Source organism: Pygoscelis adeliae, unplaced genomic scaffold (assembly GCF_000699105.1).
Source record: "Pygoscelis adeliae isolate BGI_AS28 unplaced genomic scaffold, ASM69910v1 Scaffold122, whole genome shotgun sequence".
NCBI lineage: Eukaryota > Metazoa > Chordata > Aves > Sphenisciformes > Spheniscidae > Pygoscelis > Pygoscelis adeliae.
Window position 1 is genome coordinate 3,163,258 of NW_008824358.1, and position 14,698 is coordinate 3,177,955.

Genomic DNA, 14,698 nt, shown 5'->3' on the forward strand with positions numbered 1-14,698 from the left:
AGTTCAGATTTTTTTTTTTTTTTAAACTTTTTCTCTTCTTTTGTTTCTGTTTCCCCACTTATTGGCAGCGTTGAAGAATTGATTAGCGGTGGCTCTTAGAGCTGAGGTTTAAACCTGTTCGGGGGCTCAGGCACGATGGGGGGAAAAAAAGTATAGGACTATAGTAAGTTCAAAATTACAAGCTTCACGTGGGTACGTTGTTAGGAGTGGGAAATCGAGTTGATTGCAGTTGGTGTTGACCACAAAGCCGCCATTTCTGTATTTCAGTTTTCGAGTAGGTAGGTCATTTTGAAGATAATGCTGGGAGTGGCAAAGGGCCCTATTCAGAACATTTCCTTTCTGCTTCCATGTGGTTAATAACTTCTCTTGGTCACGTGGCTTCTCGTTTGTGCTCTTAGGGCTGCGTAAAAAACCACCGAAAGAGGCTTAAATCTGACGTGAATGGCCCTACCTGAGGAACGGCTGATTTACGACGTTTCTTGTAGTTTGAAAACCGCTCTCCCGGCTCCCGGTTCAGCCGTGGAAGCCAGATGTGAACAAAAAGGGGCGTGCCTGACAGCACGCGGGTCTGGTGGGAGCATTAACCGCTCTAAGCTGAAGAGCGTATTAATTGGTGCGGTTTCCTTCTCGTAGTGCTGCTTGCTGCCCTCTGCGAGATGACGTTTTCAAGCGTCCTTCTGAGTTAAAAGAATGAAATCGGCCTTCCCTGCTGTTCTGTTTCTCGCTTCCATGCTTAACATTGCAATTTTGAAAACTTTAGGAGTCGGGGAGGAGAAGGACAGATGGGGAGTGCTAGTTTTAATTTATTTCGGTTTCTACTTGATGCTTCTTACCTTCTGTTTTTCCAGGTAGATGTTGTAAAAAGGCTGACTGGATGTTGAGATGGAGCCCTCAAAATGATTACGTTAGCATAGTAATACTAACTAAATGGGTGGTTTTTTTACTTCAAAATACAATTAAAATATTTGTTTTTTGAAGTTAATGTCTTTCTGTAGAGAAGTAAACGAAATTGCTTGACACTGCTTGCAAATATGCATTTCTAAACAAAAGATTTTCCTTGTCTGTATGCTACTGTAGGTAGGACTTTCACTTAATTAGCAATTACTTGGGTTGAGGCACAGGTTTGTCTTGCTCTTTACTTTTGAGCATGCCTTAAATATGTAAGGCATAAAACGAATTCATACTTACACATGAAGTTACTTAGTAAGAGCAGATCTGACTTCTAGCTTATGCTAAAGAACGGGTTGGCTGTGCCTATTGGGGGCGTTTCTGGAAGTTTCAGACTGTACCTTTCTGTGTATGCAGCTAGCTCTATCTTTTGAGTGATCTCGCAGTTGTCCAGACTTCTGGCTATTTCTCAGGTGCGCAGTTTTATATGAAATTTGTAGCTTTACGGAAGATTCTGAAAAGGAGGATGAATGGTAGGAGAGCCGCTGTAGAGGAGAGGGAAGGAATATGTGTTACAGTTGCCAGTAACTGTGAGAAGAGGGCAATAAACTTGATCAGGTGCTTCCAACATGGGGGGTGGTGTGGAAAGGTTAGAGTATAACCTACCGTCCACAATTCTGTGGTTCCTGGCTTATTTTCTTGCTTTTTGCAGTTGCCTTTATCTTGTACCAGTCTCTGGCTGGTAAGCATCTTACACACACACCCCACCTGACTTTCTTTGCATGATATTGAGGCTGCTATATCTAGGACAAAGAGTTAATGCTATGTGTTGCTGGTTTTATGGGACCTGAAACCTCCAGTAGAATTTGATTTTAGTTTGAAGTGATCTAACGCGGTACGCGGAGTAACCTGCTGACTTAACAGTCCCCTTACTTCATCCTCTCAAAGTGCCTTCAAACAGTCAACTTTCTTAGTTTCAATGGTAATTTTTTACTTGTATTAGTTAACTTGTTTTTGTTTCCCCCAAGTATTTGAAAAATGCCCTCTGGCTAACTTCTTACTGTGTATATAGATCATGTTTCACTTTCATAACTAATTGTTTAAAAGCTTTTAGAACTGATCTTCTAAATGTGCACGTTGGCCTTGGAAACTCAAAATTTGACTGAGATTGCTAGTATGGCGTTTGGTTGTAACAACACTAGGTATTTCTACCAGCAAGCTTACTGGTTTACACACGTTACACCAGGGACTGGTAGGGGGTTGATACCTGCTTTGAAATAAGTTTTAGCTTGCTGATAATACAGCCCGTTGGCTAGTCAGACTGTTATTATGGGTTATGCCTGCTGAAGACTCTGAGAATTCAGTTGGGGTAGTGATGTGTGAATTTTTCAGAGTGGGTTTGTCCTGCTACTTGCTCAACAATTGAAGGAGTGTTGTATTCAGTGCTATCTAGAACTGCTAACATAGCTCATCCCATTCAAATGAGATGCATAAGTTGAAGCACTTGCTTTACAGCTACATCTACTAATAATTTCTTACTGATCAACATTTTTTATTTATTTTGCAGTAATCTATGCCAGCAATTATGACAATGTTAGCAGACCATGCAGCTCGTCAGCTGCTGGATTTTAACCAGAAACTGGATATCAATCTCTTGGACAATGTGGTGAACTGCTTGTACCATGGAGAAGGTGCGCAGGTAATGTGGACTTAGAACCTATGTTTATTGACCACGTTAAATGTTGAGCAAAATTAATTCACTTCAGTAAAAATCGGTAATACTAGTGAATTTACTCTGCTAGTGACTGGAATATCACTGGTAATTCACATGTCCTGGTTTAAAGACAGGCCTCGTGTGATGAACATTAAAATAACACTTAGAAAAATGTTAGTTTAGTGTGTGTTCATTTCTAGCATGCCTTCTGCTGGTGAAAGGTATGAGCAAGTGCAGTTTGGTAAGGGCGCTTCTGCTTGCAGCTCGCCTTCTCTGACTTAGTTCTTCAGGAAGGTCCGAGTTACCTGTTATTTATTACCGTGGACAGGATTGTGAAGCCATAAATTTAATGTTGGCTTCACCAAAGGATTGTATTTAAAAGAAAAATCTTAATGGTGTTATTACTGTGTTTGTACTTAAATATGTGTGGCATGCTTCTTTATAAGAGAAGAGTTTGTCCTTTCTTGTATCAAGTTTTTTTTCCGCCATTACTGTTTGTCTGCACAGGTTCCTCCTGCCCTCTCTTCTTTGGACTTAGTGCAGACTGTGAAGTCTTAAGTTTAAATCGGGGAAATGTGTGCATTTGTGTGTTTGCATATGTTGTCTTGAAAGTGAATCTTGTATTGCTTTTAGCTATTTCTTGGACTACTTTGGAAAAAAGACTTAAATGTTGAAAGCAAGTATTGCTACAAGGGTGTTGGCATAGTTGCTCTTCTGGCAAATTTTAATTGTTCATGCTTAACAAATCGGGAGTTTCAGTGTCAGACATCTCTTACTAAGATACTCTTGCACAACAACAAGAAGTGAATTAAAATGAGACAAAGTAGCTGATGCTTTTCTATTCCTTCCAGCTATTAGAATAAACAATAATATACTTGCTTATGCTTGTTTTGTGTATCTTAAAAAAAAAAAAAAAGCTTTTGTAAGGCTTACTAATGTGAATTCCTACAGGTTCTGAAATACCTTGCTGTTTTTTTGAAATACTTGTAATTTGAGTTTCTTAAATTCAAATAGTTACTAGCTGTAGTTTTTTTTAAATGATCATATGACAGAAAACTGCTTGTAGCTTTTGCCTTAAAACTATGGACTTCTGAGTGCTTGTTTTGTGAGCAGTATGTTTGTTTACTGCCTTACAAAATAGGTGGTGGTTACGGTATTGTTTGGTTTGAATGGAGTTTAAAAAGTCGGGAAGGTTTATAAGGAGAATAGAGGATTAACACTAAATACAGTGATCAAATTGCCATTGTTCTGGTATTGTGAGAAGTTGTTCCACTTAAAACAGCTGGGTATAGTCTCTGGTATTTAGAAAATCAATGCAATAAGAAGCAAAAATTCAAGAGGTGGCGCTTAACTGGCAAAATTGAATGATGATATAAACCTATTTTAAATACATGTACTAATGTGTGTCACTTTAATGAAAATTTGGTTTGCTATTTTAGTACGTTTCCAAAGGTGGAGACATATTTCAGTGAGTCTGTGAGCTCTTACCTCGTCCAAGGAGTTCAAAAGTTCCTGCAGGAAAAAATGCTTCTCTCTGGAGCCTGACAGCTCAAATCATGACTTACAGGGTGGCATGAATAATAGAAGTTGAGGAAACTAAGTATTAAAATTGGGAGATTATCAGTGGCTTGCCTGGAATAGATTGGGGTAATGTTAGGGTAAAAAAAGGCTTGGAATGCAGCCTGGATGGCCCATGCTGAACTTGCTTTCAGATTCAGCTGTCTCCTGCTTAGTTCTTATCTCTGCTTGCAAAACTCTTACCTGCTGATCTACATTAGGCAAGAAAGAAGCTCTTTTCTGTCCTAGACTTTTACACTTTTTTCCTGTTCTTAGCTTTTTTTGGTATACTCCTCTGAAAAGAAAGAATGTCCCCAGTGCAATATGTGACTAAGGAGACTTCAGACAACTCGTAGATATTTACCTGGACTCATCCCAGACTCCTGATTCCGTTGGTCTTAGACCTTCACATGTCCAGGAGGATTATTTGCTAACTGATGCTCTTTTTGGTAGCAACAATACGGTTGAGGCTCCCATCTTGATTAAGCATTACTGTTAAATTTATACTGCTTTTATGAAACTACAGGAATTGATGTCCAGAAAAGGGGTTAGTGGGTGTGAGAGCAAACTTTTCAGTGCTTGGGAAAAGGATATTGAGCATCTCTATCTTGTTGGTGTTGAAATTTGATCCTGTGATATGTCACCAGTATTAGAATCACTAAGGAGGCCAGTAGAAAAACACACGCAGGTTGAACCTGGAAGCCATACAGCTATTCTTTCCCTCTTACGCTAAACTGCATCAAAAGTGCTGATTTTTTTTTTATTTTTTATTTTTTTTTTTTGTTCTGATGTCATACTGTGAGAATATGGTTGTACTGCTTTTGGACTTAAGAAGAATATTTGTTTGGTACTTTTCCATATCAAATCTACAGGGACTTACTTGCTAGTCAAAGTCAGTATCAGACTGGGAATTGCTCCACTATGCTCAATTATATTAAGTAGGGATGCCAGTATTGTACAGATAATTTAGACATCCTTGCTCTTCACTGTTGTAGCTTTCAATCTTAATTCGGTAAATCCCATACCCAATTTGTCTGTTTCTCGCATTATATGTATATAGATTTTGGGTCTTGATGGGGTTTCTGTCTTACTGAAAATACGTTTTCTTACACCAGTTGACGGTTAGCTCAAGCATGTTCTTCTAGCAGACTAGAAATCTGCATAGCTGTAGTAAGCTATTACTCTTGAAGTTAATCCTAAAGTAAAGAAAGCTTTAACTGCTTTGTTATTCCATTGAATTGGCTCTACAGTGCAGTGAAAGAACGACCTAAGTTCTGTTAATTGTGATGTAAAATGTCATCTTGTTGGTAAGACAGTGTCTGATGCTTGTAGGTGGTATAATTTGCAGCAAGATTTGTCACTACACCGCATTTTTGGAAATAGCTAACATTATTTGGCTCCCTAAAAAAATGCTTATGGACGTCCAGGCTTTTGGAAAAGATAGCTAAAATGAATTCGGCTATTTTGGTGTGTCATTGCTTCAGATGAGGTTTTGCAAATTGCTGAAGCCATAGTATCTAGTACAATAATTGGTAATGTCAGTCCCAAGGAAGAACAAGCCATTAGCATGACCAACTCCCTTCCTCCCCCCAGTCAGTTTTTATTATTGTTTTGTAAGCTGTTAGATAGATCAAGGGATTCCTCAGAAGCAGGGATTGGAGACCTCTAATGCTCTGCTCCGTGGTTCTTCAAAATAAAATCAGCAGTTCCTACATCAACAACTTCGCAGCATGACACAGTACTCCTTAAAGCTGGCATTTTATATGAATGCTTCCAGTAGAACTAGAAAGTTTGGGTGCCCTTGAGTAAAATTTTATCTAGACGACTTTCTTGAATGGGAGAAAACTTAATTCCCTAGGATGTTTTCCCTGTAACGGGTGCTGTTCTCACATGTTCACTGCTGGTCTAGGTGAATCGGTATAGAGGAGCAGAAGTAGGTAAATGACTGTCTTACATCAAGGCATTTTTCGAGTTTGGTTGTTAATAAACTTAACTGTCTCACAGAAGGAGGCTTAAGGGACTTGTTGCTCCCAACTGAGTTCTTCCAAACTCTTGGATAAGTGATTTAAAGATGTGTTATATATTAATGTCTTCACTGACGGTATACAATTCCTTAAATAATTTGATACTAATACTTTTTTTTTTTACTCAAACTTGCTTTTAGCAAAGAATGGCACAGGAAGTCTTGACTCACTTAAAAGAACATCCTGATGCGTGGACAAGAGTTGATACTATTTTGGAGTTCTCTCAGAACATGAATACCAAAGTAAGCAAATGAACTTTTATTTATTTGGTTTTCCTCTTTCTTCCATTCATAAACTTTGAGGAAGGTATCTCATTTTTAGCCATGGACTTTCTTGATTCAAACCGCATTTTTTTTTTTATTGTCTTGTTCCCAAAGTTGGCTTTAAACAAGAACTGTAAATAGACAAAATACATCGACAAGAGTTTCTCCTTTTTTTTTTTAAAAAAAAAAAGGAAGAGCTAAATTGGAAATACAGGGTTTTTTTTCAAGGCACATACAAGCATAATGCCAGTTCCAAAGATTGGTGTGTGTCTGTGTACATCTGAGTAATGAAAAAGTCTCCTAGAGCCACATTTTGTCCTTGGGTAAGTGCTTGGCTGTTTTTGAGCATAATGAGAGCTATGTGCACGTAACTTGAGGAGAAAATTTGTCCCTAGGTGTATTAAAGACAAAAGAGAAACCTTATTAGGCCAAGACTTTGAGCAATCAATGAAAGTTAAGCACCCCAAACTCTTTGTAGTATGAGATTAGTCTTTACTAATATGCAGAACACATTTGCTTTGTACTGCTGTTTTAAATCCATCCATCATGGTAGAGACTAAAAGGGGCAGCATTCAGTTTTTCTACAATTTTAAATGCTTTACCTAAGGCTTCTGAAGTTTGAACAGACAAGTTGATCGAAATGTGTTTTCACTGTCTTAAGTTGATGATGATTATCTCAAATAACTGACATGCGTGTTTTTCTGCTTGATACACATTGTGTTCGAACAGAAAATAATCGTGTTTGGATGGTTTCTGAAATCAGGCGGTATTCATGAAACAGTTCCATTTTTTTCATTGCTCTCTGAAGTTTAGGGGAAAACAGTTTAAAGAACTTCCTCAAAGTGCTAACCTTTAAGTAACAGTGTTTGCCTGTTTGCTTGCCTGGTAAACTTTGCTTTTTATACTGACAGACGTTACTAATGTTTAAGTTGATTTATCAACAGTATTTTTAAAAACTCAAATTTGTCTTGTGAAAAATGAGATGATTAGAGGAACAGAAAGAAAGCAACAGGTAAAGAATTCTTCAATTTACATAAATTGCAAATGATTTGGTGCTAAATTTATGCACTATGACATTTGGCTTTTATGCAGTCATATTTTTTCTTTAATTAAAGCTGTTAACACTACCTGATATTAATCATAATGTTCCATTATGTTGATTGCTTGTAATAGGAAGAAAAGGGGTGTCTTCCTGTGCAACTGACACAGCTAGGCTTTGACGGCAGGCCTCCACAAGGTCTACCCTTTTGATTCCCTTTAACTGAATTCTGTTCATCAATTGTTTTTGTTTCTTGGGAGGTGGGAGGGAAAGGGATTCGGTGCATAGAATAAGTAATAAGGGTACCATAGAAATTTCTACCATAGGGATCATTTCATACTTTTTTCCAGTCTTTGCTGTTACCTGTCCCTCATCTTCATAACTGAGCAGTGAATTGCTATTAGGCAATTAGAAGTAAGCAAGCCAAGAGCAAATGAATTTTGAAAGACTTCTATTTTATGCACAGTTTAAGTGTGTTTGCGTGCACTGTCGCAAAGGTTGATTAAAAAGTACTCTTCTGATAGTTCAGATGGCAAAACTTGTAATTGGTGTCAGTGACCATTTTTGGGCTTGGTGTATCTCGTTATCGGGGGAAATACCAAAACTTAGAACCATCAAATCAACTGAAGCTTAAAAACAAAACAAAAGAAACGTAGAAAGCCCTTTGCAGAGCGTTCAGGCAGGCTGATGAAGCCTTCAAACATGGTAGGGCAAGAAAGATGTGTAGGTGAAGATGGTACGCAGTGATTTTATTACTGCTGCTGTTTCATTTCATGTGCGAGTGTTAGGAAAAATGAATATTACTAGTACTGAGGAAGAGATGATCAAGACACTAGGAGAGGGCAGAATTGAAGTCACATATGTACAAAAGAATGAGTAGAAACCTAGACAGCATGAACCTCTTCACGGTTTAAGGTACGTGAATCTGAATTAAGATATCTGAGCAGATAATGAGGGATAGGTGTGGCAAATTGCTAGAGGTGTTTGTCCTTTTCTCTGACTGAGAGGAAAATCCTAGGTGGGGAAACAAAAAGACTAAAGATGAGGTCTGTCCTTAGTTTATGTTAGGATTTTCATTTAAGTTTTGTTTGGTCATCTAGTGCTTTTGTAAAATGAAACTAGACTTGCCATTCTGGTCTTAAAAGCCAAATAAGTTAACTTGTGGAAAAAAGTTTGGAAGCAAAACTAACGTTTTTGGTTAGCTGTTACCTGAAAGGGCTATTAATATGTGTGCCTGTAGAATCTAGAAATTTACCTAGAGTTTAGATCTGCTTCAGGAAAGTTAGCGCTGTCTGATATCAGTGTGTTCATACTTTCAACATTGTTAGAAGCTTTTGTAAGTATGTTTTGTACTGTGAGCCTGGATCAGGTGCAGATGATGTCTATAAATCTGTAGCGGTGGCTGAAATCACTTCCTGTGAAGTGAAACGTTTTGCTTAACAATGTTTTCATACATTTTCTATGTGAACATTCCCTTGATTTCAATTAGCTTTTATGTTAAGTAATTAAGTAAATTTACAGATTAAAATCTAGTTGATAAACTTTTGCTGCTGACCATGAAGAAAAAAATACCCTGCCAACTTTCTGTTAATGCATCATTTTTCTTGGTACCCAAGACTTTGGAAGGTGACAGAATATTTTGCAAATCCAGGATGTACATGTGAAGCTCGCGGGAACTTGGGTCGGATAGAGAAGCAAAGGGATGTAGGTTATGCGAAGATGAGAACAGCAAAAATGGTGTTTTAATACAATGTAGTTTGGGACAGTCTACATTGTGTTTTTTTAATTAAATTGGAGTTTATATGATCCCTTTGGTTGAAATACTAATGATCCTACTTTGTATAACAACTAACCATTTTAAAGAGGAACTCTTATTCTCAGCCAAACTTTTAACTGTGAAAACTTGAGTTTACCTTTCAGGCATTGATGTGATATTTTTTTTTTTTTTTCTTCCTAATCCACTGCAGATAAAGTAAACGCAAAACTCCTCATCCCCTTTTCTCTCCTGTCTATTCATGCTAATGGGGTTTTAGACATTAAAGTTCTTCGATCATATCATCACAAACTTCTTTCCCTGTTACTGTGAGTTGGCAGTAGGGACAAATGGGCAGAGGGACTGGCCTTACCGATTACTTTGCAAACGTAATGGTTTCGGGTAAGAACATAGGAAGGAATTCCTGAAAGGTAAAAGGATTTCCAAGAGCTTATTCACATTTTTATTATTCTTTGACTGAGCACAAAAGTTCGTCTTTAAATAGTAGAAATAGCTGCCATATTGGGGTGGGTATTGAAATTAAATAAACCTGTGGGTTGTCTTGCTGTTCCTAAAGTAACACACCAGTGAAGTTTGGGAAATACTTTCTTTAGAAAGTGCCAGTGTCAGGACATGTGATGCCAAGATAAAATGTTTTTTTTTTCAGCTCTTAGAGGAACGATAGGAAGCTTGAGACCATCCAAGCTGCTAAATATTTTAGGAGCCTGGTTGTGTTAATACTTGAATGTATGAGCAGTCATTTATGATGCAAATTCATATCTGGCTGCTACTTTCTCTTCTCCAAATAGCCAAAATTGTCTGCCAGAGGGCTTTTCATTATTTTCCCATGCCCCCCCCTCCCTCCTGGTGTGAGCATGATCAAACAGCAGGACTTAGTATAGTGAAGAATAAAGCAAGAAAAAAAAATGCATGAAACCTCAGTAAATGGGTGAATAGACATATATTTAATAAAATTGTTAGTTTGATAATCTTGAGGTCTTAGATGTTAAGTGTGAATGTCTGATTGAATGAGAGTCCTGAAAGTTAGTTAGTCCTACAGTAATGTACTCACTTCTTGTTCTTCTCCAATTTCAGTATTATGGACTGCAAATCTTGGAAAATGTGATAAAAACAAGATGGAAGATTCTTCCAAGGAACCAGTGTGAAGGTAGGGAGGGATTTTTGTATTCCTCTCAACTTTGTGTATTAACTGAGATTTAGACTGTCGGTCCCCATGTAAGTAAGTTTCAGCTTCAAATGCAGTTAGGCTAGTAACTTTTTGTCACGTACGTAGTAAGACCATCTGTGCTTTTCTGGATGATGAAACCACGTCTTTCCCTTTCGTGATAATGGTCTCAGTGGGGTGGTGAGCAGCTGAAATTCTGTAAATGTCACGGGAAGGTAAAAGGTGTGACTGATAGTTTTGAAACATCACCACTTAAGTGTTGTACTGACTTACAGGTCAGACTTGTCTGAAGAGGTCTAGCCCTAGGCAGCTTCTGAAGTTAGCTCCTGGCTTTGAGGTAGAGGTTTCGATTCTCTGTACGGAGGCTCTCTTCAGCCTGTCTGGGCTGTGTGTGCAGCCCCGCCAGTACGCTGTCATTTTTCCGGTAGGCTCTGTGGTCCATCTGGTAGCATGTGTAGATTTATGTGACTTTTTTGAAATTGTAAGCAGTCATAATTATTTAAAAATAGAAACACTAGGTAAATGTGTAGTCTTACCTGTTAATGGTCATTCATTCTTTTAGGCAGTGAGATACTATAAAGTCTGCTTTTAATTCATGTAAGCGTATATGAAGCTAGATTGCTGTAACTGGAAGCGCAGTGTAGGGCAAACCCCAGTCTTCTGTCATTTCAAGGAATCTGGAAGTCTTGAAATAAATGCTGTGTTTTGGTTTTGTGTTTTTCCCTCCGTCCCTTATAGCTTGCAATGTGTGTTGAATTTTATACGTTAGCTATAGTAAATGGAGGTACCTCTATGGTACAGGATTAGCGCTTGTTCACGTAGCTTTCTGTCAAGTCATGATAACTTGGACTTCAAAACATTAAGTACAGCTACTTTAAATTCCTGCCATTGAATGTTGTCACCGTTCTATACTTGGCTTTTTACTAAAAGCTGGTTTTGGAACTCATTAAAGTTATTCCAAATTTCTGTGTTCTGCTGTGAGCTTTTATTAACAATGCTAAGATGGGCTTTAAACTTTTACTGCCAGTGCTTGGGTTCTGAAACTATGTTGATTGAAACGTAACTGTAAATGTCGATGAAAACAAATGTGTAGAGGGAGAATTCCACGTTTTTGTGATGATTATTCTTCTCGCCTTTCCCCCACTCCTTCCAACTATAGGTTAACAGGTAAAGCGTAGCTCTTCTTGAAGGTGGAAGTAAGGATTCACATTCATTCTGCTGTTGGAAACAGACTTGCAGGCTTCTAGGGAACAGCTTCAGCTAAGGCTCAAACCCAAGGCTGTGCCCTTTTGAGAAACTAAGGGAGCACCCTGGAGTTAAGTCCTCTCCATGCTTTTAATAATTAGAGTATCTCAACTTGCTCATATATATCGTTACATTCCTGACTATGAGCACTTAGTTTCAGCATTTGGAAGTTCTCCTAAAGTTTTTGGCTGTGGGAGCAGAGCAGGAAGAAAGTCAGGAGTCAGTAGTTTGAAGCAGTTACTCAGGTTACTACTGCCCGCTGCTGAAGTGAGGTGTAGTAGAATAGCAGATGTCACAGAGGTAGACCTACTTGGTAGTTTGGAACTGAACAAGTGCCAAATACAGAATATAATTCAGTAATTCTAAGTCTTAGGAAGACATGCTCTTAATGCATAGAATAGATGAGAAATAGTGGTGGTAGGATGAGGATGCTGGCTGTGCTTTGGGTCATGTTATCTCATCTGTTCTTGAGATGCCAAGATACTACTGGATACACTGCTTAAGTGAATTGTGGAACCGATATATTTGAGTTGGTGCTTTAGATTTTTGTTACTTCATTGTTTGCAGGCATGGTAGTACCATTTGACTGGTTCCTGTCATCTGAGAAGATGCAGTAACTATAGCTCGATACATTACAATGCAAAATAAAGTTACTGTCTGTAGTTGTGCAGTCAACTTTAAGTATTGTGTTCTTGTTTTTCCTGACTTTTGTACTTCTGAAGACTCCAGACGAAAAAAAAACCACCTTCATCCTCACAAATGTGTGTCTTTAGTTCAACCTTTTAAAATATTTTCCCTTTCACAGAACCAAACTGAAATTGTGAAATTGACTTTTGTCCTCACTTTTTAGGGGAGTTGAGTTAGTTGGCTTTCACTTGTCTGGTTTCTCCTGTACATCAATAGAAGAGGAACCAAATATATTTAGCCTACTGTGGCATTTGATCCATCTTGGCCTCAGTGGTGAAGAAGGGAGAATCAATGTTTCATCTCTAATCCGGTTTCATCTGGTCTGTGGTGGTTGGGTTTTTTTATTTTTTTGGCTGGTGATACTGGCTGGTGCAAAAGAACTGCTCCAGAGCTCGTTCAGGCGGTTTGATTACCTGGGAGATAAGACGACTGGTTAAATTAAGGTTTCCTTGATTCTGACTCCAGTCATTCCTTTAGTTGACAGGATTTTCCTGTTTGAAGTGTAACTAGTAAAATATGGGTGCAGGAAATTCAATGTAACAAAGTAACGCTTAGTAACAAAGCAATTCATGTGGGTTATAAATCAGTTAATTTTAGCTTATATCTTACTTTATAAAACTTAACATGTCTAATTTGATTTGTGTAGTAAATACAGCTGACAAATCTTACTTTTGGTTAAGATGAAACGAAATCTATTTATGAGAAAATACTGCTTTCCCTTTGTAACCATAGCAGTGCTTAAGAGTTGAAGTTAAGAGCAGACCTGAATTGAGCTGTCAGTGAATGAAAAAGTTTTTGAAACAACCTGCTTGAAAATTCTTGGAGAAATAAAATGATATCATTAATTACAGAGCCTGAACTGTAACCTTTTTTTTGAGTTTTTTTTTCCTTTTTTTTGATGTACAACTTGTACCTCAAGTTGTACGTCAGAATGACTTGTTGGGCCTTGAGGTTAGCCAGGGTTTTGTTATCGCTTCTGTCGGAGTGCTGGGAGGTTTTAGCTTCCAGCCTGGAATTCCAAATGCAAGTAGGAAAATACGTTTTCTTCAGATCTGTTCATTGGACTCAAAACTCCATTCTCATGTTTGCTTTTATTTTAAGTTAGCTTTTAATCTTGAACTCTTCTGGCCCTGGTACCTTTTAACTTGTAAAAAGTTTTTCTGTTCCTCAGGTGTCATTGGTTTTTGAAGGTTGAGGATTGTAAGCACTTTTGGAAAGTTCATCGGTATCTTCCTGTAATTCTAAAACAGGAATTGGGCAAAACAATTTACATTTCTAAAATACTTACATGATTACTCTGCTTTTTCTTGTTCTTGAACTTTTTTGTTTGCTTTTGGAGTTAGCAGTTTGAACCAATTGCCGACCTGGTGATCTAGACAAAAGTGGAGTTTATGGAACACAGCACAGAACTGGTAAAATTCAGTTAAATGAGATGCCTGGCTTGCATGTTCAGCCTTCAGACACGTTTAGCTGGAGACCATAGCAATGAGTTAGACTTGCTCTTTATAATGTATTTAGAGTGTGAGAGAATGCTTTGGATTGCTCTTACACATATACAAACGATGTAATGTGGTTTTCATGCAAACCTTACTGAGGCTCCTTTAGTGAAAGGTGGGTGGCATATTCCAGAATATCCCATACGGTGCTGAACTTGGCTTATTTCCAGATTATTGCACTATCATTCTCAAGTAAAAATTCTCAGTTTTTTGAGGAGATACTAAATTGCTTTAAACTCTGATACTCTGTAGAGTTGATTTGTTTAATAATGCTTATAAAGGATGTAATTTGATTAAAGTGCTATGGTCTCAATAGGATTTTCTCTTACAGTGTGAAAAACTGCCTGGAAATAAAGGCTTCTTGGTCTTCCAATTCAGTGATACGTTTCATTAGTCCTGCAATGTGAAATGAAATTATGTTCCCGTGAACAGAGTGAGCTTGTCTGGAGTGGTTTGAGTTGGTATGGATAAGCACTTCTTCATTAGGAAACCTGAATTGCTTGTACCACTTTTCTCATTTTGAAATGGAGAGGAAAAAAAAAAGTGAAGTGTTTGGAGAGAGATGCAGTTTAGTGGCTCACAGGAAGGTCCTGGAGTTAAGTATAAAGCTCCTGATGTAGCGGAAGTTACTGTTGAAGAGATTTTTCTGTGGAGCGATTAGATATTTTAATGGAAATTTGTGGCCTGCTTCACGAAGAGATGTTTTTTGATTCTCAGTAATGAAGGGGGAATGAGCTACATGGCTCTTCTGTGTGTGTGTGTGGAGAAGACAAGCTCTCCCCTTTTTAAGAATTTTCGGGAATTAGGTTTTTTTTCCCCCCCTGCTGAAAAACAAATAGATAATGG

General features: G+C 38.0%; 1 protein-coding gene across 1 annotated transcript in view; it reads left to right on the forward strand.

The window, feature by feature from the left end:
- The first annotated feature begins 2,459 nt into the window (after nucleotides 1-2,459).
- Nucleotides 2,460-14,698, forward strand: part of XPO1 (exportin 1) — a 41,910-nt gene continuing 29,671 nt past the window's right edge. The window contains exons 1-3 of the mRNA XM_009319582.1: nucleotides 2,460-2,587; nucleotides 6,324-6,425; nucleotides 10,334-10,406. Of these exons, the coding sequence (XP_009317857.1) occupies nucleotides 2,462-2,587; nucleotides 6,324-6,425; nucleotides 10,334-10,406 (301 nt within the window). The 5' untranslated portion in view covers nucleotides 2,460-2,461. The remainder of the gene's footprint in view (nucleotides 2,588-6,323; nucleotides 6,426-10,333; nucleotides 10,407-14,698) is intronic.